Source organism: Lipophrys pholis, assembly GCF_963383615.2.
Source record: "Lipophrys pholis genome assembly, chromosome: 5".
NCBI classification, from domain to species: Eukaryota; Metazoa; Chordata; class Actinopteri; order Blenniiformes; family Blenniidae; genus Lipophrys; species Lipophrys pholis.
This window is the reverse complement of record NC_137628.1, coordinates 20,972,988-20,989,746: the sequence shown is the minus strand read 5'-3', so window position 1 is coordinate 20,989,746 and position 16,759 is coordinate 20,972,988. Positions and strand designations below refer to the sequence as shown.

At 39.9% G+C, this 16,759-nt stretch overlaps 2 protein-coding genes across 2 annotated transcripts; one reads left to right on the top strand and one right to left on the bottom strand.

Moving 5' to 3' along the window:
- The first annotated feature begins 1,257 nt into the window (after positions 1-1,257).
- On the top strand, positions 1,258-9,471 carry adra1d (adrenoceptor alpha 1D). Its single transcript, XM_080464756.1, has 2 exons — positions 1,258-2,597; positions 8,186-9,471. The coding sequence occupies exons 1-2, from the start codon at positions 1,637-1,639 to the stop codon at positions 8,734-8,736; spliced, it is 1,512 nt and encodes a 503-aa protein (XP_080320882.1). The 5' UTR covers positions 1,258-1,636; the 3' UTR covers positions 8,737-9,471.
- A 3,135-nt stretch (positions 9,472-12,606) lies between these two features.
- On the bottom strand, positions 12,607-16,418 carry LOC308110358 (5-hydroxytryptamine receptor 4). The gene is made up of 2 exons (XM_080464605.1): positions 16,313-16,418; positions 12,607-14,210 (listed from the first exon to the last, which is right to left on the bottom strand). Exon 2 carries the CDS (start codon positions 14,195-14,197, stop codon positions 13,133-13,135), a length of 1,065 nt encoding a protein of 354 aa, XP_080320731.1. The 5' UTR covers positions 14,198-14,210; positions 16,313-16,418; the 3' UTR covers positions 12,607-13,132.
- Between the last annotated feature and the right edge of the window lie 341 nt (positions 16,419-16,759).

Below are 16,759 nucleotides of genomic sequence, written 5' to 3'. Positions count from 1 at the left end.
CACCCCTTACTTAACCCTTCATCAGTCTCTCTTTATTTTCATCAGTCATCCACCTTTCATTTCAACCACTCCCGGCAAACAGTCCAATCCTTTGACCAGAATTTCACCCATCACCCGAAGCCATTATATTGTTGTTATCGCTCAACAACATGGCTGATGTGTATCACCTATATGGTTTGATTTTCTTATTGAGCAAATATTGGTGTCCATGAAAGGAAAGAATATGCAAAAAAACAAACACCCACAACACAATCACTGTGTAAAGGAAGAAAGAACTCCAATAGGTTTGTAACCTTTTCCAAAGAAAACGTCCTCATTCTTTCAGATCATATCTCCCTTATTGACATAACATTTTCAGACATTTTCTGCAGGAACGTGGAGTTAAAAGCTCTTGTTCCTGGCTTGATTGCCGTGCATTGCTTTGGGTGCGTGTTACTTGTCTGCTCTTTGTGCTCTTTCTGCTTTCGGCTGGGTTTCTTCCTGTTAGAAGAGGGTTCATCTCTGCATCTCCAGCAATACTTGCTTGTGTGGCATCTGTTTTCCTATTTTTCGTTTATTTAATTTATTTTTATTTTTTTTATGAAGTTGGCTTTGAGATGAGTGTTTTGTAATTTATGCTATATAAATTGAATTAAAGAGATTGCACTCAATGGATCAGTGTCTTGTGATGTCAAAATATACCCCATAGCTACACTGACGGGTGCATTTGAGAGGATGTTTTCCCATGCAGGGTTTGTTTGTCCTCTCTGTGACTCTGCCTCTTGACCTTCCATCTCCTCCAGGCTCTCTGGTGGCTCATGCAGGCCTGTCCTTCTACTTAAGCTATGCACACTTGGAGATGGCAGCTGCAGAGTCAGTTGGGAACTACGAAGCGCCTCAGTAGACTTGGACTTTCACACTATGGTCTCAAACAAGTCATTCGGTGCGTTTTGATCTGATCCTGCTGTGGCTTATATTGAAGAGAAGTTTACAATGAGAGAGGACTGTGGACATTCTTTAATGGAGTCTTTCCTTTGTTTTATTTACTTCTGAATGCAATTCATGTCCCATGAAGACATTACGTAATCTTTATATTACTATGCACGTGGATGCACAAACCTGTTGGTGAAATAAGGCCAGATAATGAAGCGAAATATGTCAGATCAAATAAAAACTGACCACACTGAAAGTTACGCTCTCTTGTGGAGACTGTGAAGGCAACGTGAGTGAGTGTGTGTCGTGTGGGTGGAGCTGTCGGTTCAGACCTGCTGATCCAGCTCTGATCAGGGAGTTGTTACAAAGGATGCCACCAGTGGAAAGCCATTGCATGGAGGAAATGCGGTGAAATGGACCAAAATGCAGATTTTTTTTTTTTTTTTTTTTTAAATTAGTGTCTTCGTTGCGGGTGGACGTATTTCATCCATCAATAAGTAAACCCAGGCAGGTTTTAGTGAGTTAAAATACTTCAAGGGGTTTTGTAGTCACGCGTGTATTTTGTGATGTAGTTGTTGTTAGTTTAGTTGACGTGTTGTTGACAGGGGGGGAGGACGGCTGCTTGCTGGTCTCGCAGACGAGAGACTGAGAACAATGTCCGTCACTCTGCATTCTTAAGAAAAAAAGAAAACTTAGCCCAAAGTTCTCTTTATGGCGTTTCAAAATGACAGCCTCTAACTTGAGGAACGAAAGCAACCATGGGATGTATTTTGCCGAAGCTATTAATGGATCTCTCTTGGATCAGATGCTCTTTCCAAATGACAGCATCACGACGTGCAGGAACTTCACCATGGACTCGCAGGTGGTCGGGGTCGGGGTCTTTCTCTCGGTTTTCATCCTGGTGGCGATCGTTGGGAATATTTTGGTCATCCTGTCTGTGGTGTGCAACAAACACCTGCAGACCGTCACAAACTTCTTCATTGTCAACTTGGCCATGGCAGACCTTCTGCTGAGCATCATCGTGCTGCCTTTCTCTGCGTCTTTAGAGGTGCTGGGCTGCTGGGTGTTTGGACGGGTTTTCTGCAACATCTGGGCTGCGGTGGATGTACTTTGCTGCACCGCATCCATCCTCAGCCTCTGCATCATCTCCGTCGACCGATACATCGGGGTGAAGCACTGTCTGAAATACCCGAGCATCATGACAGAGAGGAAGGCTGTGGCTATTCTGGTACTCGTGTGGGTTTCATCCACGGTGATCTCCGTCGGACCGTTGCTGGGATGGAAGGAACCGCCGCCGGTGGACGACAGCATCTGCAGCATCACGGAGGAGCCGGGATACGCGCTCTTCTCCTCGCTCTTCTCCTTCTACCTGCCGCTCATGGTCATTCTCATCATGTACTTTAGGGTGTACGTGGTGGCCCGGAGGACTACCAAGAGCCTGGAAGCGGGCGTCAAGCGGGAGAGGAACAAGTCGATGGAGGTGGTCCTCCGGATACACTGCCGGAGCGCGCCGGAGGACGCGCGTCCCGCCAGCTGCAAGAGCAACAAGAACCACCCGTTCAGAAGTTCTCTGTCGGTCCGGCTGATGAAGTTCTCCAGGGAGAAAAAGGCTGCTAAAACCCTCGCCATCGTCGTGGGGATGTTCATCCTCTGCTGGCTGCCGTTTTTCTTCTTTCTGCCACTCGGTAGGCTATGTGTTATGACTTTCTTCTGCGTTACGCTGCGTAAAATGTGCTCCAGTTGGCGTATTGGGCTTTTTATATGCACACAGATGTAGTATTTAATTCGTGTACTCATCTAGTCACGAATCAGTTTTGTTTGTTATCAGATTTTATTACATTAAGAGTGGTAAAATTGTAATGCTTTAAAGTGCCCTACTCGTGATGGACTTCTTGTTTTAGTATTTTGTGAAATATTATTTACAAAGACAGACAAATTATTCCTCCCCACCTATGATCATGTTAACTATTTATTTATATGTATTTTGCTTTTCCTAAAGTGCTGTAGCATTTCATGTCTGTAGCTCCTTGTAACAGTCTGCCAGGAATGGGTTTTTTTAAACAGACAAAAAAAAACAACAACAACAAAATAGTGTACTACATTTTAAAAGAGACTTACATCATCAAGTAAAACCTACAATCACATAAGAAAAAAAATATGCTTGATTTAATTATGTTTACTTCGGGCACCATTCCAGGGCTTTGTCAACTTGAAGATTGTCATTATGCTTTAAAAAAAAAAAAAAAAAAAAAAATAGCTGTGTTTTGGTTTGTAAAGGTCAAAACTCGTTTTCGTGCTTGAAATTTTTCTGAGAGGCTTTTTCTTCGGATGGCTAATGTCACATTCTTACAGCAGCAGCAGTCATAATAGACATACATTCTTCAGTAATGAGCTCTCTGAAACCAGATACCTTCAAGTAGGTTTCCTTCTTCAGCAAGAACCTTATACAGTAATAATCAATTATCTGAACATGTGTGCTTATTTGTATTTTGAGGGTCACTTGTGACCCAGAGGTCACTGCATAGTTCCACTGCGTACCCCCCAAACAAGTCCTTAAAAACAAATTAACCACAATTCTCAATGAATGTCATGTTGAAAGCTTTTAGGGGCATGGATAGAGAAGTAGTCAGTCTCTTGTTGCTGTAGATGGGTGAAAAGACCCTTCACAAAGGATGACGAATTCAAGTCATTATGGGGACACATAAATCAAAGTGAAGGAGGTGATATGCAGCTTACCTACAGCCATGTACTCAAAGGAGGTAATAGTTTTAGCCTTACACCTAAAAGTACACACTCGCATATACACTAATATACGCATATACAATACCCCAATTGGGCTCATGAATTTAAATTTGGCATACATTTCACATAATGATTGTCAAAGCCAGTTGGAACAACTGGGATCTAACACAATAGTTCTCATGCAGCAGCACTCTCATTCTTACCACACCTCTAAATTCACAGAATTGAATGAATAGTGCAAAGCTAAGCTTGCACAGAGAGGGGGGGGGGGGGGGGGGGGGGGGGGGGGGGGAGGTAGGGTTCAAGAAATGAAATCTGGTGCCGCTAATCATGTTAGTCACTCAATGGGAGAGGAAAGGGCAGGTGTATTTGTAAGCAGGAGTGTAAGACAGCTCCTCGATCCTTTCATGTGAGGAATTATGTGCAAAGAGCTTCATTTTTAAAATCGTGGTCAACACAGATTATTCACATTATCAGTTCATTCACATTACATTACCAAACATTTTATAATATGGCCATTAAAAGATTTGTTTTAATTATGAACTAATATTGTGATTTTGTCCTGCTGCAATGATAAATTATATACCACAGGAACAGTGACACCATAAATCTGTATTTTAAAATAGTAAACAAAATAGATCTCAGCCAAAAGGGATAATCATCATAGAGAATGTGGCATCTTGAGTTAATTTAAAATCATGACTCCAGTAGATGGTAGAGGTTTCTAATTTGCATGATAAAAAATGTCAGACCGAGCTGCAGATACAGCTGTCATGCAGTGCCTGCAGCATATCAGTGGATATAGTGTCATTTGGTTGTTAAACCTAAATAAAACACAGAACTCTTAGGAATCTTAGTCTCCCTGTTGAAAACCATCTGCCGGCTGAATTCATGCTGCTCTACAAAGCAACCCTGAAGTCTGACCTCCCCTGAGGAAGTACTTTAAAATGTAAAATCCCCACGGATCAATAAGTGTTAGACAGTCGATTCATCCCTGTGGGGGGTTTCCGTTTGTTCCCTAAATTGCTGACAGATGATGACCGACTTGCAGCTCATGATTCCTGTTTCTGTTTGCCCATATTTGGTCAGTCAGAAAGATGGATGTCGATAGTGGTACATTGGAGAAATAACCATTATTAAGTACCCTTTCACTGAGAGGGAGACGTGCACTTTTACCACCTCTTATTCCAATCAGGCCTTTTTGGTCCGATGATGCATATCTAGCTGGAGTAGTGTGACTCATTTGAAACTCCACTGAGAGTGCCCTAACATCATTTGCTTAAATTAGTGCAACTGACTCATGAATACTCTTCTGGTTTATCGGATACTGATGGAATGGATGGAAAAAGCATTTTAGACTTTCTCAGCATGCAATATATTCTCTCATTGTGGAATCAAAAGTGGATTGTGTTTCCTCAATCAGCATTGATGGGATACCTATGTGTGATAATTGGCTGGTTTTACTGCAAACCTTCCCTTTCTGTTTGATGCCAATCCAACCAGCACACAGTTTCACTCTTTTCTGTTTGTTTTCTAAAAAGGACTGTTAATACGTCTGGTAAATCACTTGAGAATATGAAAGCAACATAACAGCAACATTTACAAAAAGATAGACTCTGAATTTTAATGCCTGGGAGGATGATTTCTAACCTTCAGAGAGCTTCAACAGCATTGTACCTCCCCAGTCAGTAAGACCTGTTTCACACCAAGTACTAGTATTTAGCAATATAAAGCCGAACTCATTTTATCACAGTCAGATGCCTTGGTCTGAAGTATTTACTCAGCACTTATTGTTCTTTATTAAACCTAATTTCTTTTCATTTTTATTGGTATTTATTACAAACAACTAAGAACTAATATATGTGTTGTACTGACATATTTTCTTCCCCTGTACTTATCATTTTATTTTGTCAAAATTTCTTCACGTAACATTCAAGAACAGAAATGTTGCTGGGAAAAAGTTAGCCCCTTGACCCCCAGGGTATTCCTGTTGCCGTGTACTCTTTCTTTAACTTAACATATTACATCCACATGTGTACATAAAACACTTTTTTTTATTTTTATAAAGGACTTCAGCTTTCGTCTTTATTTGATGGTATTCTTCGTCTTTTCATGCAAATTTCTTGGTAATAACAAACTGAGTCCAGGAAATAGACTGCTGCAACTAATTAGTGTGACCTGTGTCACCAAAGATTGGCAGACCTCTATTTGGTTCCAGTGATCATCAATGTCTGAAATCCATTGAACCAGATCAATGGCATGTCAGTGACCGCCATTGTGTCCTAATTTGTGACACGTTCTTGTAGTTACACAAATACACAGGCGGCCTTTGAAACATTCTGCTGTAAATACATATTTATTTAACTCTGTTGGGAGTTTTCTTTTAACCCTGTAAAGTCGCTGGTGATTTCAAGATATTTACATCTCCAGTAGGAAACAGCAGGCATTGAGCTGAGAGCAATGTTATGTTAGTAAGTCACACTATGAAATCCACAATATAAAAAAATGTATCTTCAAACAGTATTTGAATGTAAAAGACTGGGTGTGTAAGAGGACTAATCTTAATGCTGCCCACAGTGGACAGCCATCACTAAATATTCTCAGAGAAATTTGGAGGGCTCTCCCCAGACATCTGCATGGGTTTCATTGTGTATTCAGAGTTGTTTCTTGCTTGAAGTCACACTAGAATATTATCCGATATGAACTCAAGAAACTCTCCCAGTCAGACGGGATCCAAAGTGGGAGACATCTGAATTATAACAGACTGTTTTCTCTGAGGCACATACAAAAAAAAAGATAGAAAAATGCCTGTTGTCATGGTGTTGTGGTTGTGCGTCAGAGAGGTGAATCACTTGATGTCTGCCTTCAGAATGACTTCATTTATTTAATCATTTTAGAGAACAGAATCAATGGAGGGGATCATCTCCATTAATCACTTTATTCGTCTCAATCATTAATCATGTTAGTCATGTTATGGAGACTTTTTACACCAATGACAGAAAAGGAGAAGCCAGGCAGAGGAAGCGATGCTCGAAACACTTCAATACTGCCCATAACAAGACAAAGAGTATGAACTGTGTTTTCTGATTTAGGCTTTTTTTTTTTTTTTGGCCTTGTGTACAAATCTGCTGTTTGCATTTGTCAGCACGCAGTTTGTTGCTGGTGGCTGATGTCAAAACAGCATGAAACCATTACTTTGGAAATTACATAAAAGCCATTTCATGTTTCCTCATTGGACTAACAGAATTGAGATGAAAATAGACGTGCGGGTCTGGGGAGAGCAGACTTGATATTAGCTCTGTGATGTGCTGCTTCTGTTTCTGGGGTCGACAATGTGTCAAAACCTAAACTCTGGAGAGACGGCAACGACTCGCAGGAAAACAAGAAAGGCGACATTGAATGAGCAAATGCATGCAAATCAATGCAATGTGAAGCAAAAATAGCTTTGGTTGATGGTCAGTTGTACAGAAAGGTTCTTTCTTTCTCGACTAAGATATGCTGAAAGGCTGCTGCTTGTGTGAAATTGCCAGTGTTTAATGGCTTCAACCACAAAACCAAAATTTTTAACAGATTTGGTTTTTGTTCATTTATTCCTGCCCTAAGGAAAGAAAAACATGTTTTTAACTTCTGCCGATATAACCAAACATTGGAGAGAAAAAAAGAAGAAGATTTTAAAGGTTGCTCACAGCATGTTATTTTTTCATTGCAGTTACACTAATGACAAGCAAAAGGCTTGTATAAATGTGTGCAGCAGCAGAACACTGGACCTGTGACAGGTGGTGGTGCAAAAATTATGAGCTTTCTCCTTGGAGCGTAGCAGCAGACATCCTACACGACAGGGTGAATCCTCCAGCTCGTTTCCTCAGAGCGTGCATGTACCACAGATGGAGGGGGTGGGGGTCAGGGGGGCTTTCTCATTTATTGCATGCAAACCAGGTGTGGAGTTGTTACCTCCATTTGAGAAACAACTGAAAATGTGTCACGATCGCACTCCCTACGTAAGCAATGGCGTCACAAGGCAGGCTCTTTGCACCGTGTCTGGTAGTTGAAGCCTGTTCTAAAAATATCTGCCCTATAAATAAACATAACCAAACTGCTACTGCAGTAAATCACTACATCACAAAAACAACTGTTTCCTGTGAGAGTGCTGAAAATGCATATACATTGCATATTACTGCTATATTGGGCACACACAGATGTATTGTTTATTGTATATTGATGAGCAGCGGGATAGTTATTCTCAGCAAAGCTAAACATTGTGTTTAAATGAGATGTTGGATTCTTCCCGTCAGCTTTTTAAAAGTCTTATTGCTACAATTATTGATTTATCATTTTATAATTTGATCTGAGTAAGGCCCAGATCAATAAGATGACACACTATATCCCTGTGCTAATATTATTTAAATATGTCTACTGGCTCAACATTGTGTTCACCTGCTTTTTCTTTTATAGAATATCTGTAAAAGGTTTGAATTTTACTGTGTACCGCCACACGTTTACTCACAAAATCCTTTTGATGGCTTCTTTTCAGGTTCTTTCTTTCCAACTCTGAAACCGTCTGAGACCGTTTTCAAGGTGGTCTTCTGGCTGGGATACTTCAACAGCTGCATCAACCCCATGATCTACCCCTGCTCCAGCAAAGAGTTCCAGCGAGCCTTCACCCGGCTCCTCAAGTGCCAGTGTTACCAGAAACAGAGAGTGCTGCGGCGCTTCTATGACCAGCGGTGGCGGACAGCTGTCAGGGGAGTGACGAGAGATCAGGAAGAAGACTATAGGCCCAGCTATATTGTACACGATTCCTGTGGCGGCTCTTTTTTGCACAAGGGGAAAGGACCCCCACTGGGTTTCAAACGATGGAGCCTGTTTCCACCACTGCAAAAGTCCTCCTTCCAGCTGAAAGAGAAAGTGACCAATCTGTCAAATAAGATTAAAGGAGGAACAGGGAAAGGCACCGCAGCTGCGGTGGGCCGCACAAACACAGTGGACACAATCTCTATGGGGATTTGTAGCTCTTGTGAGCAGAGCGGTTATCAGTTCTATGATTTGGCCGAATGTTATGGCCTGAAAGAGACTGACATTTAAGAGGGCCACCAGAGATTTATTTATTTATTTTTCAAAGGCCCATATTGGACCAACATCAATAAAGAATGAAATATCTGAGAATCAATATTAAAGCCGAGAACAACGATTTGATCCTCACTCGAACAGGACTAAAACCATATCTCAGCTCCGAGTGACCATCGTGTTCATTTACAGGATATTTGTTGCTTAAATTCACATTTCGAATGTTGAGAGTCAACTTCTTTGAGTATATTGCTTTCATTTGAAGGCTCTGTGCATCTACATTTCATTTAACAAAAGACATTTACATACACACACACACACACGTTCTTCTTTACATTTTATATCAAACAGCCTTTGTGCTTTTAACTATTTGTCAGCTGACACTGTGTGACACCGACTCCCAATAAATTGTGATGGCTTTGTTTGATATTTTGTAAAAAGAAAAAGAAAAAAAGAAAGTTTATTGCAACAAATAAAGATTTGTGAGTGCAATTTAAGTGTTTGTCGGGATCCGAATGGATTATGATTATTCGTTTGTCATGTTTTGTTTTCCTATTTTGACAAGGCATTGTAATGATCAGAGGCCAGCAAAGACTAAGTATTTATTCTATTGAATTTATAAGTTTACCTGATATTGTTTTGTACACTTGAGTCTGCGTGGCTCACTTAACTATAATTTGCATTGCTAAGCGAGTGCTGATGTGAAAAATAATGTGCTTTTTGTATTTTTTGATGTTGTGTGAGAGAAAAGTCAAAAATAAAAAATAAAAAAAGAAGAAGGGAAACCAGATCGATGTGTTGCTCATTTTGTGGGTGAAATTACCGTCAGTTTGTGTCTTGGTTTGTGACACACAACGTTTTCAGGAAATATAAGAAAGTGAGCAACACACTCACTGTGTGCAGGCAACGCAGATCACAGAAAGAGAGACCATATCAAGACTCTCAAATCTCAATTGTTTCCTGCTATTTGCCGAATTCCAGCATGAGTTTGCCAAAGTGTTTTTTTGACTTGCAGGGAAGTCAAACAAGTGAAATGAATTTGTGCTTGTTACAAATGTGTGATCATTCCCAAAGCAAGTAGAAGTAAAATGCAATAACAGCAGCCTTTAGACTTGAGTTTAATGATCCTAAGTGAGTGAAATGCAAAAAACAACAAAAAACTGTAATAAAAAACCCCAATAACTGTTAAAATTAGATATTGCAAAAATGTAAGTATTGTTAGTGCCTGTAGGCATGGGTGGCTTTGATGATGATGAGCACCATAAGAATTCAAATCTTCCCCTACAGCAGGCCAAAGTGGCATTTAACCCACAGGAACATAAGAAGCATTGATACTGATATTAAGATCAAACTGTATGTCTTTTATTCAGTTGACTAAATTTGAAGTTTTTCTCCTTAAAATGCATTTATTGATGCAGCAGTTACAGAGTCATTACAGTTGATATCTGGGAAAAGGGCAGGCATGTGGCCTACGGGATGCCAGTTATATAAACATTTACCAAATTAAATGAGGCTTATAAAGAAGGGCAAAATGCGATAGCTCGTATGAAAAAAAAAAAGGCGTTTCTTTGCTCATACTTCAAAAAATGTCAGCAGAGCCCTGGCGATGACGTCTTGAAATTCACTATAAACATCTAAAACTCCCATTGTAGCGTGTTGATTAAATGTTCACAGTTTAAAGTCTGACTGTGTAAAAGAGACAGCGGCTGCCTCGGTTCTTCATTGTGCACTGACAGCATTGATGCTACTTTAACAAAGATTTGACTTCGACTGTGGCTCAGAGCAAATAAACAGGCTGCAGCTCCACATCAAAGTTCATCATGTGCACAAAGCTGTCTGGTCCTTGACTATCTGGAGTGGGGCTCATTTATTATGCACAGCGAGTACTGGGTATCAAGGCTGAGCGCAGGATTACTACACAGGAAGAGTCAGGCTGCAGCAAAAAGTTCTGTTCATTTCAAGAATTTACTCGGTTTTCCAAAGAGCTTTCTTTTTTTTTTTTTCATCTTCATTGGTGCGATGTGATCTGGGTGACAGTGCTCAGACTGTCACCCCCGCGACCCGGAAACGGATAAGCGGAAGAAAATGAATGAATGAATGAATGAATGAATGAATGAATGAATGAATGAATGAATGAATGAATGAATGAATGAATGAATGAATGAATCTTCATTGCAAACCTTAAAGCAATGCCAAACCACAACCCAAGTCACTTTTGACCATTTTCTTTGTCAGTTTTCAGCTTATTGTTTGTTCAAATGGAGGCACAGCTCTATCATACATAGCCCAAAGTTTGATTTACTCCCTTTGCCACTCGATGTTGACATACCTGGTGCAGATAAATGGCTGGCTTCCGCACTGTTCAATTACCCTGGTGGTGCTCGCTCTTGATACATAACACAAAACCAAGGGGTCATTTTTCCAACATTGAACATCATGGCTCATTGGACAAGCCGACTGTTGTTAAAATACATCATTTTAGCCCTGAAACTTAAATTGAATTTTGCCTGAAGTGTACATTCATTCAAACATCCACATAAAGACAAAGTGTGTGCGAAGTGTAAAAAATTTTTTTGCAGCAATTAGTAAAATCAATAAATGAAATCATTTTGAAGTCTGAAAACAAATGATTAAACTGCTGTCCATTGCTTTATTTTTATAATTTTCCCAACAGAATGAAAGGTCCAAAATTGATGGAGCTGAGGTGCCCGTAACTTTAACATGTAACAGAAGGCACGATCGATGAACAGCCTTGTGAGACCTGCAACCCCTCCTGTTACCTGATGTTTATCACCTCACTGCCTTCCGCCCTCGTTCTGTCCTGGATGGTAGGATCAGCAGAAAAACAGAGTCGGCTTATCACTTTACACCAACGAGCTTTAATATCTTTGGCAACAGCAAAAGGAACCCCGTGTAATATATCACATTGTTTTAGATCTCACTCTGTGTGTATAATATATTCAGTGGATTTCAGTTCAGCTTGTCAGCCTTTCTCACTGTTGGACTGAAACTAAAGTTATGGCGTAACAACATAGAGAGTAATGTCAGGCAACTGTGTCATTAGAAAAACAAGCAAACAACATTGTTAGAAATAGAAAAAGAATGAGACACAGAAGTCTGTCAATTAGTCGTGTCACAAATCCTCGCCTTCAAACATGTTCCAGATCTCTTCTCTGCTTGTAGAGAAAGTAAGGGCGAAGGTAAGGTAAGATGAAGTAAGGGTGTTATTTCCTGTCCTGCTACTGCCTGAAGTTCTGGTATATATAAGTTATGATTGATGTCATCCTTAAAAGTGACAAGAATTGTATCTTAATAAAGGATGAAACCGTTTTTGAAAGACAAATCTTTTTTTTTAACATGTGGATAAAATATAGGTTTCCGTCCTGTTTTCGTCAGAAAGATTTATGACCAGTCCTAAAACGTTCAGATTTCTTGTCTGTACTTTGTATTGAGACATATCAATAAAATCATACCAAAGATTCATCTGTAATGCAATTACTGTGACAATTAGACAGTTTATATGTAGATAAACAGAAAAGACAGAACAGAATGAGCTGAAATCTGCATTCTAACCTGAGTTGTGAGTGAATGCCGCTGCAGATGTTTCTGTCTGAAGCCATTTTTCAAGTCCGTATCAGTTTTACAATGTTTGGTTTTCTTACATATTGAGGTCATTAATATTTACATTTAGTTTGAAAAAGAAAAAAAATAATCTTTTCATTTGTACCGACTTAAAAGTGCTCCTAAGGATAGGGTTACCACTGTGGATCCCTGAGCAAGACATATAGTTAAGGTTAACTACTGATAGGATTGGTTAAATGTGAGGAAGTTGTTTCTCCAAGAGTGATTTAAAAAAAAAAAGAGGAAAAGAAAGCATGCTTTCATTTTCAAACGTCCTTTTGGTAGCATTTATTTTAAAAGAAAATAATACCCAACAATAATACAGCAGTTTATTGTACAGCTTTACAAAGATGTTTGGACATTTTAGAAATGCACGAAGGGATACACGGTCATCGTCTGGTAGATGGACATTTTGCAAAATGACTCCATCGGTTCACCATTTTGTGGTTGGAAATCACTGATACAGCTTGCACATTTCTTACATTGGGTAACTTTACTTCCTTAATTCGAACAACATATGGAAGTCATCCAAAGCTAATTTACTTGAAAATGGCAGTCCCAGGAAAAAAAAAAACCCCACCGTGGCTGAGCCAAAACGAGTTTTCCCTCTCACAGAATCATAATGTTGTTGTCCATATGTGGAATCCAGCAGTTACAGTTGGTTAATACTAGTCCCAAATCATTATCCTAATCTTCCCGACTGGAGCACTCTCAATAATAACCTACTAAGCAGTCACGAGCCTTACTTTACAATGTTAATCTTTCTACAAAATAAACTGATATGGTCTCTATTTTAAGGCTGATCAGCCTCTTTCCTCGTGTGCGATAAATCCATCCCCGGAGATGATCCAGGAAGGCAAACCCTGCAGCCCATGATCATGAGGAATGCCCTCCGAAAGGAGCGGTTGAAGAAACCATACAGGAAGGGGTTTAGAGATGAGTTGATATACCCCAACCACAAAAATATATCCCAGACGACCACCTCTGTGCTGTAGTCGATGAACGGGTCCACAATGTTGACGGTGAAAAAGGGCATCCAGAAAATAAGGAAGACTCCCATGATGATACCCAAAGTTTTTGCGGCCTTTCTTTCCCTCTTCATTGTATTCCGGTGTTTTTTTTTCTTGCTGGAGTCTTTTCCCACCCCTGACGCCATCTGGCTTTCCATGGCACTGATCTGCATGGCCTGGCGTTTGGCAGCTTTGAAGATCTTCCAGTAGGCAATAAGCATGATAGCCATGGGCATGTAAAAGGCCACCAGGGAAGCCATGATAGCGTAGATGCGATTGACCAAGAAAACGCAAAGGTCTTTCGGAATCGGTATGTCAACACCGGCGATGTGAAGATCGAGCATGATGGGGCCAAATGAAATAAACATGGGAACAGCCCAGCAAACAGTGATGAGCAGGGCCACTCGACTATTGGACATCTTCAGGGAATAAACTAGAGGGTTGCAGACAGCATAATAGCGGTCATAGGCAATGCAGCTGAGATGAAAAATGGATGCAGTGCAGAGCATTACGTCCAGGCTGGAGTGAAGCCGGCAGAAAAGGGAGCCGAAGTACCAGCATCCCTCCACGGTCCGGATCATACTGTACGGCATCACCACCAGGCCAACGAGGCAGTCGGCCACAGCCAGGGACATAACGAAGGAGTTTGTCGGCGACTGCAGCTGCTTGAAGTAAGCGATAGCCAAGACCACCAGGAAGTTTCCCACCACTGTGCAGATGATGCCGACAGAGAGAAAGGCATACAGGAAAATACGCGAGGCCTGCTTTCTCAGAGTTGTGCAGGACTCGAGCTCGATCTCAAGGGAGTTGTTAACCTCCTCCAGACATCCCAAGCTGATGTTATCCATTGTTTAATCAAACCTGTCAAAACAAAGAGATATAGTGGGAAGTAACTTTTTTTTTTACACAGCTTCAGGTTGCTCATAATCTTGTGTGGGACAACAATACTGCTAAAAACAAACAAACCAAGTAGAAGTTTGTTTATTTTAGACTCATCTGCAGCACAATAGTTGTTATTTCATTATGGGTTTTAACCAGATGTACGAATGGAAGATGTCTGAAAGACTTTTCCTTAATGTTGGCCTTATCTGACACATCTCCTCACTCGGTGGTGGTGAATAATATCAGATGAATATTTCAGCAGCAAAGCTCTTGATAAAATGAGGAAAAACATATTTCTTTGACTTTGTTTTTTTTAAGCAATCCAAAATAAACCTCTCATCGGGCCTCTTGGTGCCACAACAGAAAGGACCTCCCCCCAAAAAAATATATATCATAAATATCTTCAATTCAACAATATAAAGCAGTGAATGTGTTCTATGTTTGTAAATTATGGGTTTGTGAGAATGTAATTGTTCACCGAGAGGTTTTTGGGACACAGTTGTTTGCAGTACTCATTACAGTAGAGCACAACAAGAACACATGTGATTGTAATGAGCACAATCAGATTACATTTCCAGTGCCAGTGGAGTGAACAGTGAACAGATGTTCCAGCTGACTTAGAGAGGATTTAATGAACACCGCAGGGATGATGATGATGTGATGACGGGAGGTGGTAGACAAAACACGTTTTCTTTTCATTTTGGGTGGAAGCCCCGAAGACCGAGAAACATCACATCGGATCGCCAGAACAAATAAAAAGGTGATTATTTTATCATGAATTCACATCTGCCTTGCTTCTTCATGGGCCTTTAGAAAAATCTAATTATATCTAATAAAACTTCACTCATGCAGATTAACATAGTCACAACATATATTTAAAGTAAATGGTAACATAGCATGGGATTCTTGCCAGCCCTTTATGTGGGCGTCACAGGAAACAAACCAGTGTTTACACTTTATCCGGTAAGTTGTAAAATTCCATATTTAACTTAATGCATCTTGAATAATCTTTCATAAACACACATAAAACAATCACAAAAGATGTAAATCATAACATTTTGAAATATTGCATCAGCTGACTAAGTGATCGTATGTTTACCCGACAGCTGCAGGTTTTACCAGAAACCGCTAGTCACAGATCTGTTTGGGTCAGGAAATGCACAAGGAGGGTAACAAAGAAACTTGTAAGTAACTGCTTTGCTGTGAGAGGAAGACGTAAACAATGACAAAATGCAAAAAAAGAAACCAATACAATTTTAAATTGTATATGCCTATAGCTATAAAAAAAAAAAAAGAGAGTTCATTTCATTAACAGTTAATATAATTAAAGAGCTGAGTATTGACCAAAAAGAACATCAAACTTATATTTCTGCATTTTGTTTCCTAAACTTTGGTTTATTTCCAGTCTTTCATTTCTTCAAAAAGTTTTTAAAACTCTAGCAACTTTTTTACATGTTTGAACTGCATTTGAAAAAGTCTGTTGTGTAGATGCAATAATAATAACTTTCTTAATAATGAATGCGCCTTTTGTCTACCTTATCTTCCCATGGGGAGATTCAGTTCTCTCAAGTTGAAAGTATGAGGTCATATCCACATCCCACTCCCAAACATAAACACTATTTCTGAACCTTATCCTTTTAATTACTTTCAATTATCTCTCTCCTGTTGCAGACAGATCATACAGTCAGCATAACGTCACTATCAGTAGATTATTATAGCTCCAAACCTTTTTTAATATCTTCCTTCCAAGCTCATCAAATGGTAATTTACTTAGAAAAAAAAAAAAAAAAACACCTTAATAGCTGTTTATTACATTTTTTTTTCTAATCCAGCAATAAAGGATTCCATCATAAAATAAAAATGAAAGAAAAAAGCCTCTATTTTAACAATATAAAAGTATCATAACTTCAACTGAATTCAGCACCTCTCAACTGAAAGCAGCTCTGTTACAACGTGACTCAAGTCGGCCAATATTGGTGTGCGAGCATTTACAATCTCGCCTCGAGGTTTAATTTGATCATAATTGTTGAGCTTGTTCACATCAGGTCTACACAGATGACTGAATAAAAAGAGGGACTCACCTGTGAAGAGGAGAGACGATAGTCTGCCCTCATGTCGGTGTCAGGCTCCACTTGTGTCAACCTTGCCTTCACACAGAGGAGAGGGATGGGAGAGGTGGGAAACCGCCTGTAATCAACGCATGCAACAATAAGCACAGTAACAAAGCAAAGTCTGCTTCCAGCTCCCTTGCCAGCGCAATTCTAATGACTGGAAATGACAGCCAGCAGGCTTACATTTTCACATGAGGACACGTGCAGCCTTTTTGCAGTCTTGTGGCGTATTAAATTTAGGGGAAGCAGCATCTGCATGACCGTCAACAAAGACACTCGAGAAAAATTAAATCGTGTTCATTAAAACCGGAGCCATGATAACCCTGTGGAAGCCATTCTTATTAAAAATGCACAGGCTCAAATGAAAGAAAAGTAAAATCAAGTCTTTTATTTCTCCAGCCTGAGATAAAAGTTGTG

Bases quoted from the DNA above. Each gene is read 5' to 3' on its own strand.
- adra1d (XM_080464756.1), top strand. From the start codon at position 1,637: ATGACAGCCTCTAACTTGAGGAACGAAAGCAACCATGGGATGTATTTT. The intron at 2,598-8,185 runs GTAGGCTATGTG...GCTTCTTTTCAG, and splicing joins TTTCTTCTTTCTGCCACTCG to GTTCTTTCTTTCCAACTCTG.
- LOC308110358 (XM_080464605.1), bottom strand. From the start codon at position 14,197: ATGGATAACATCAGCTTGGGATGTCTGGAGGAGGTTAACAACTCCCTT.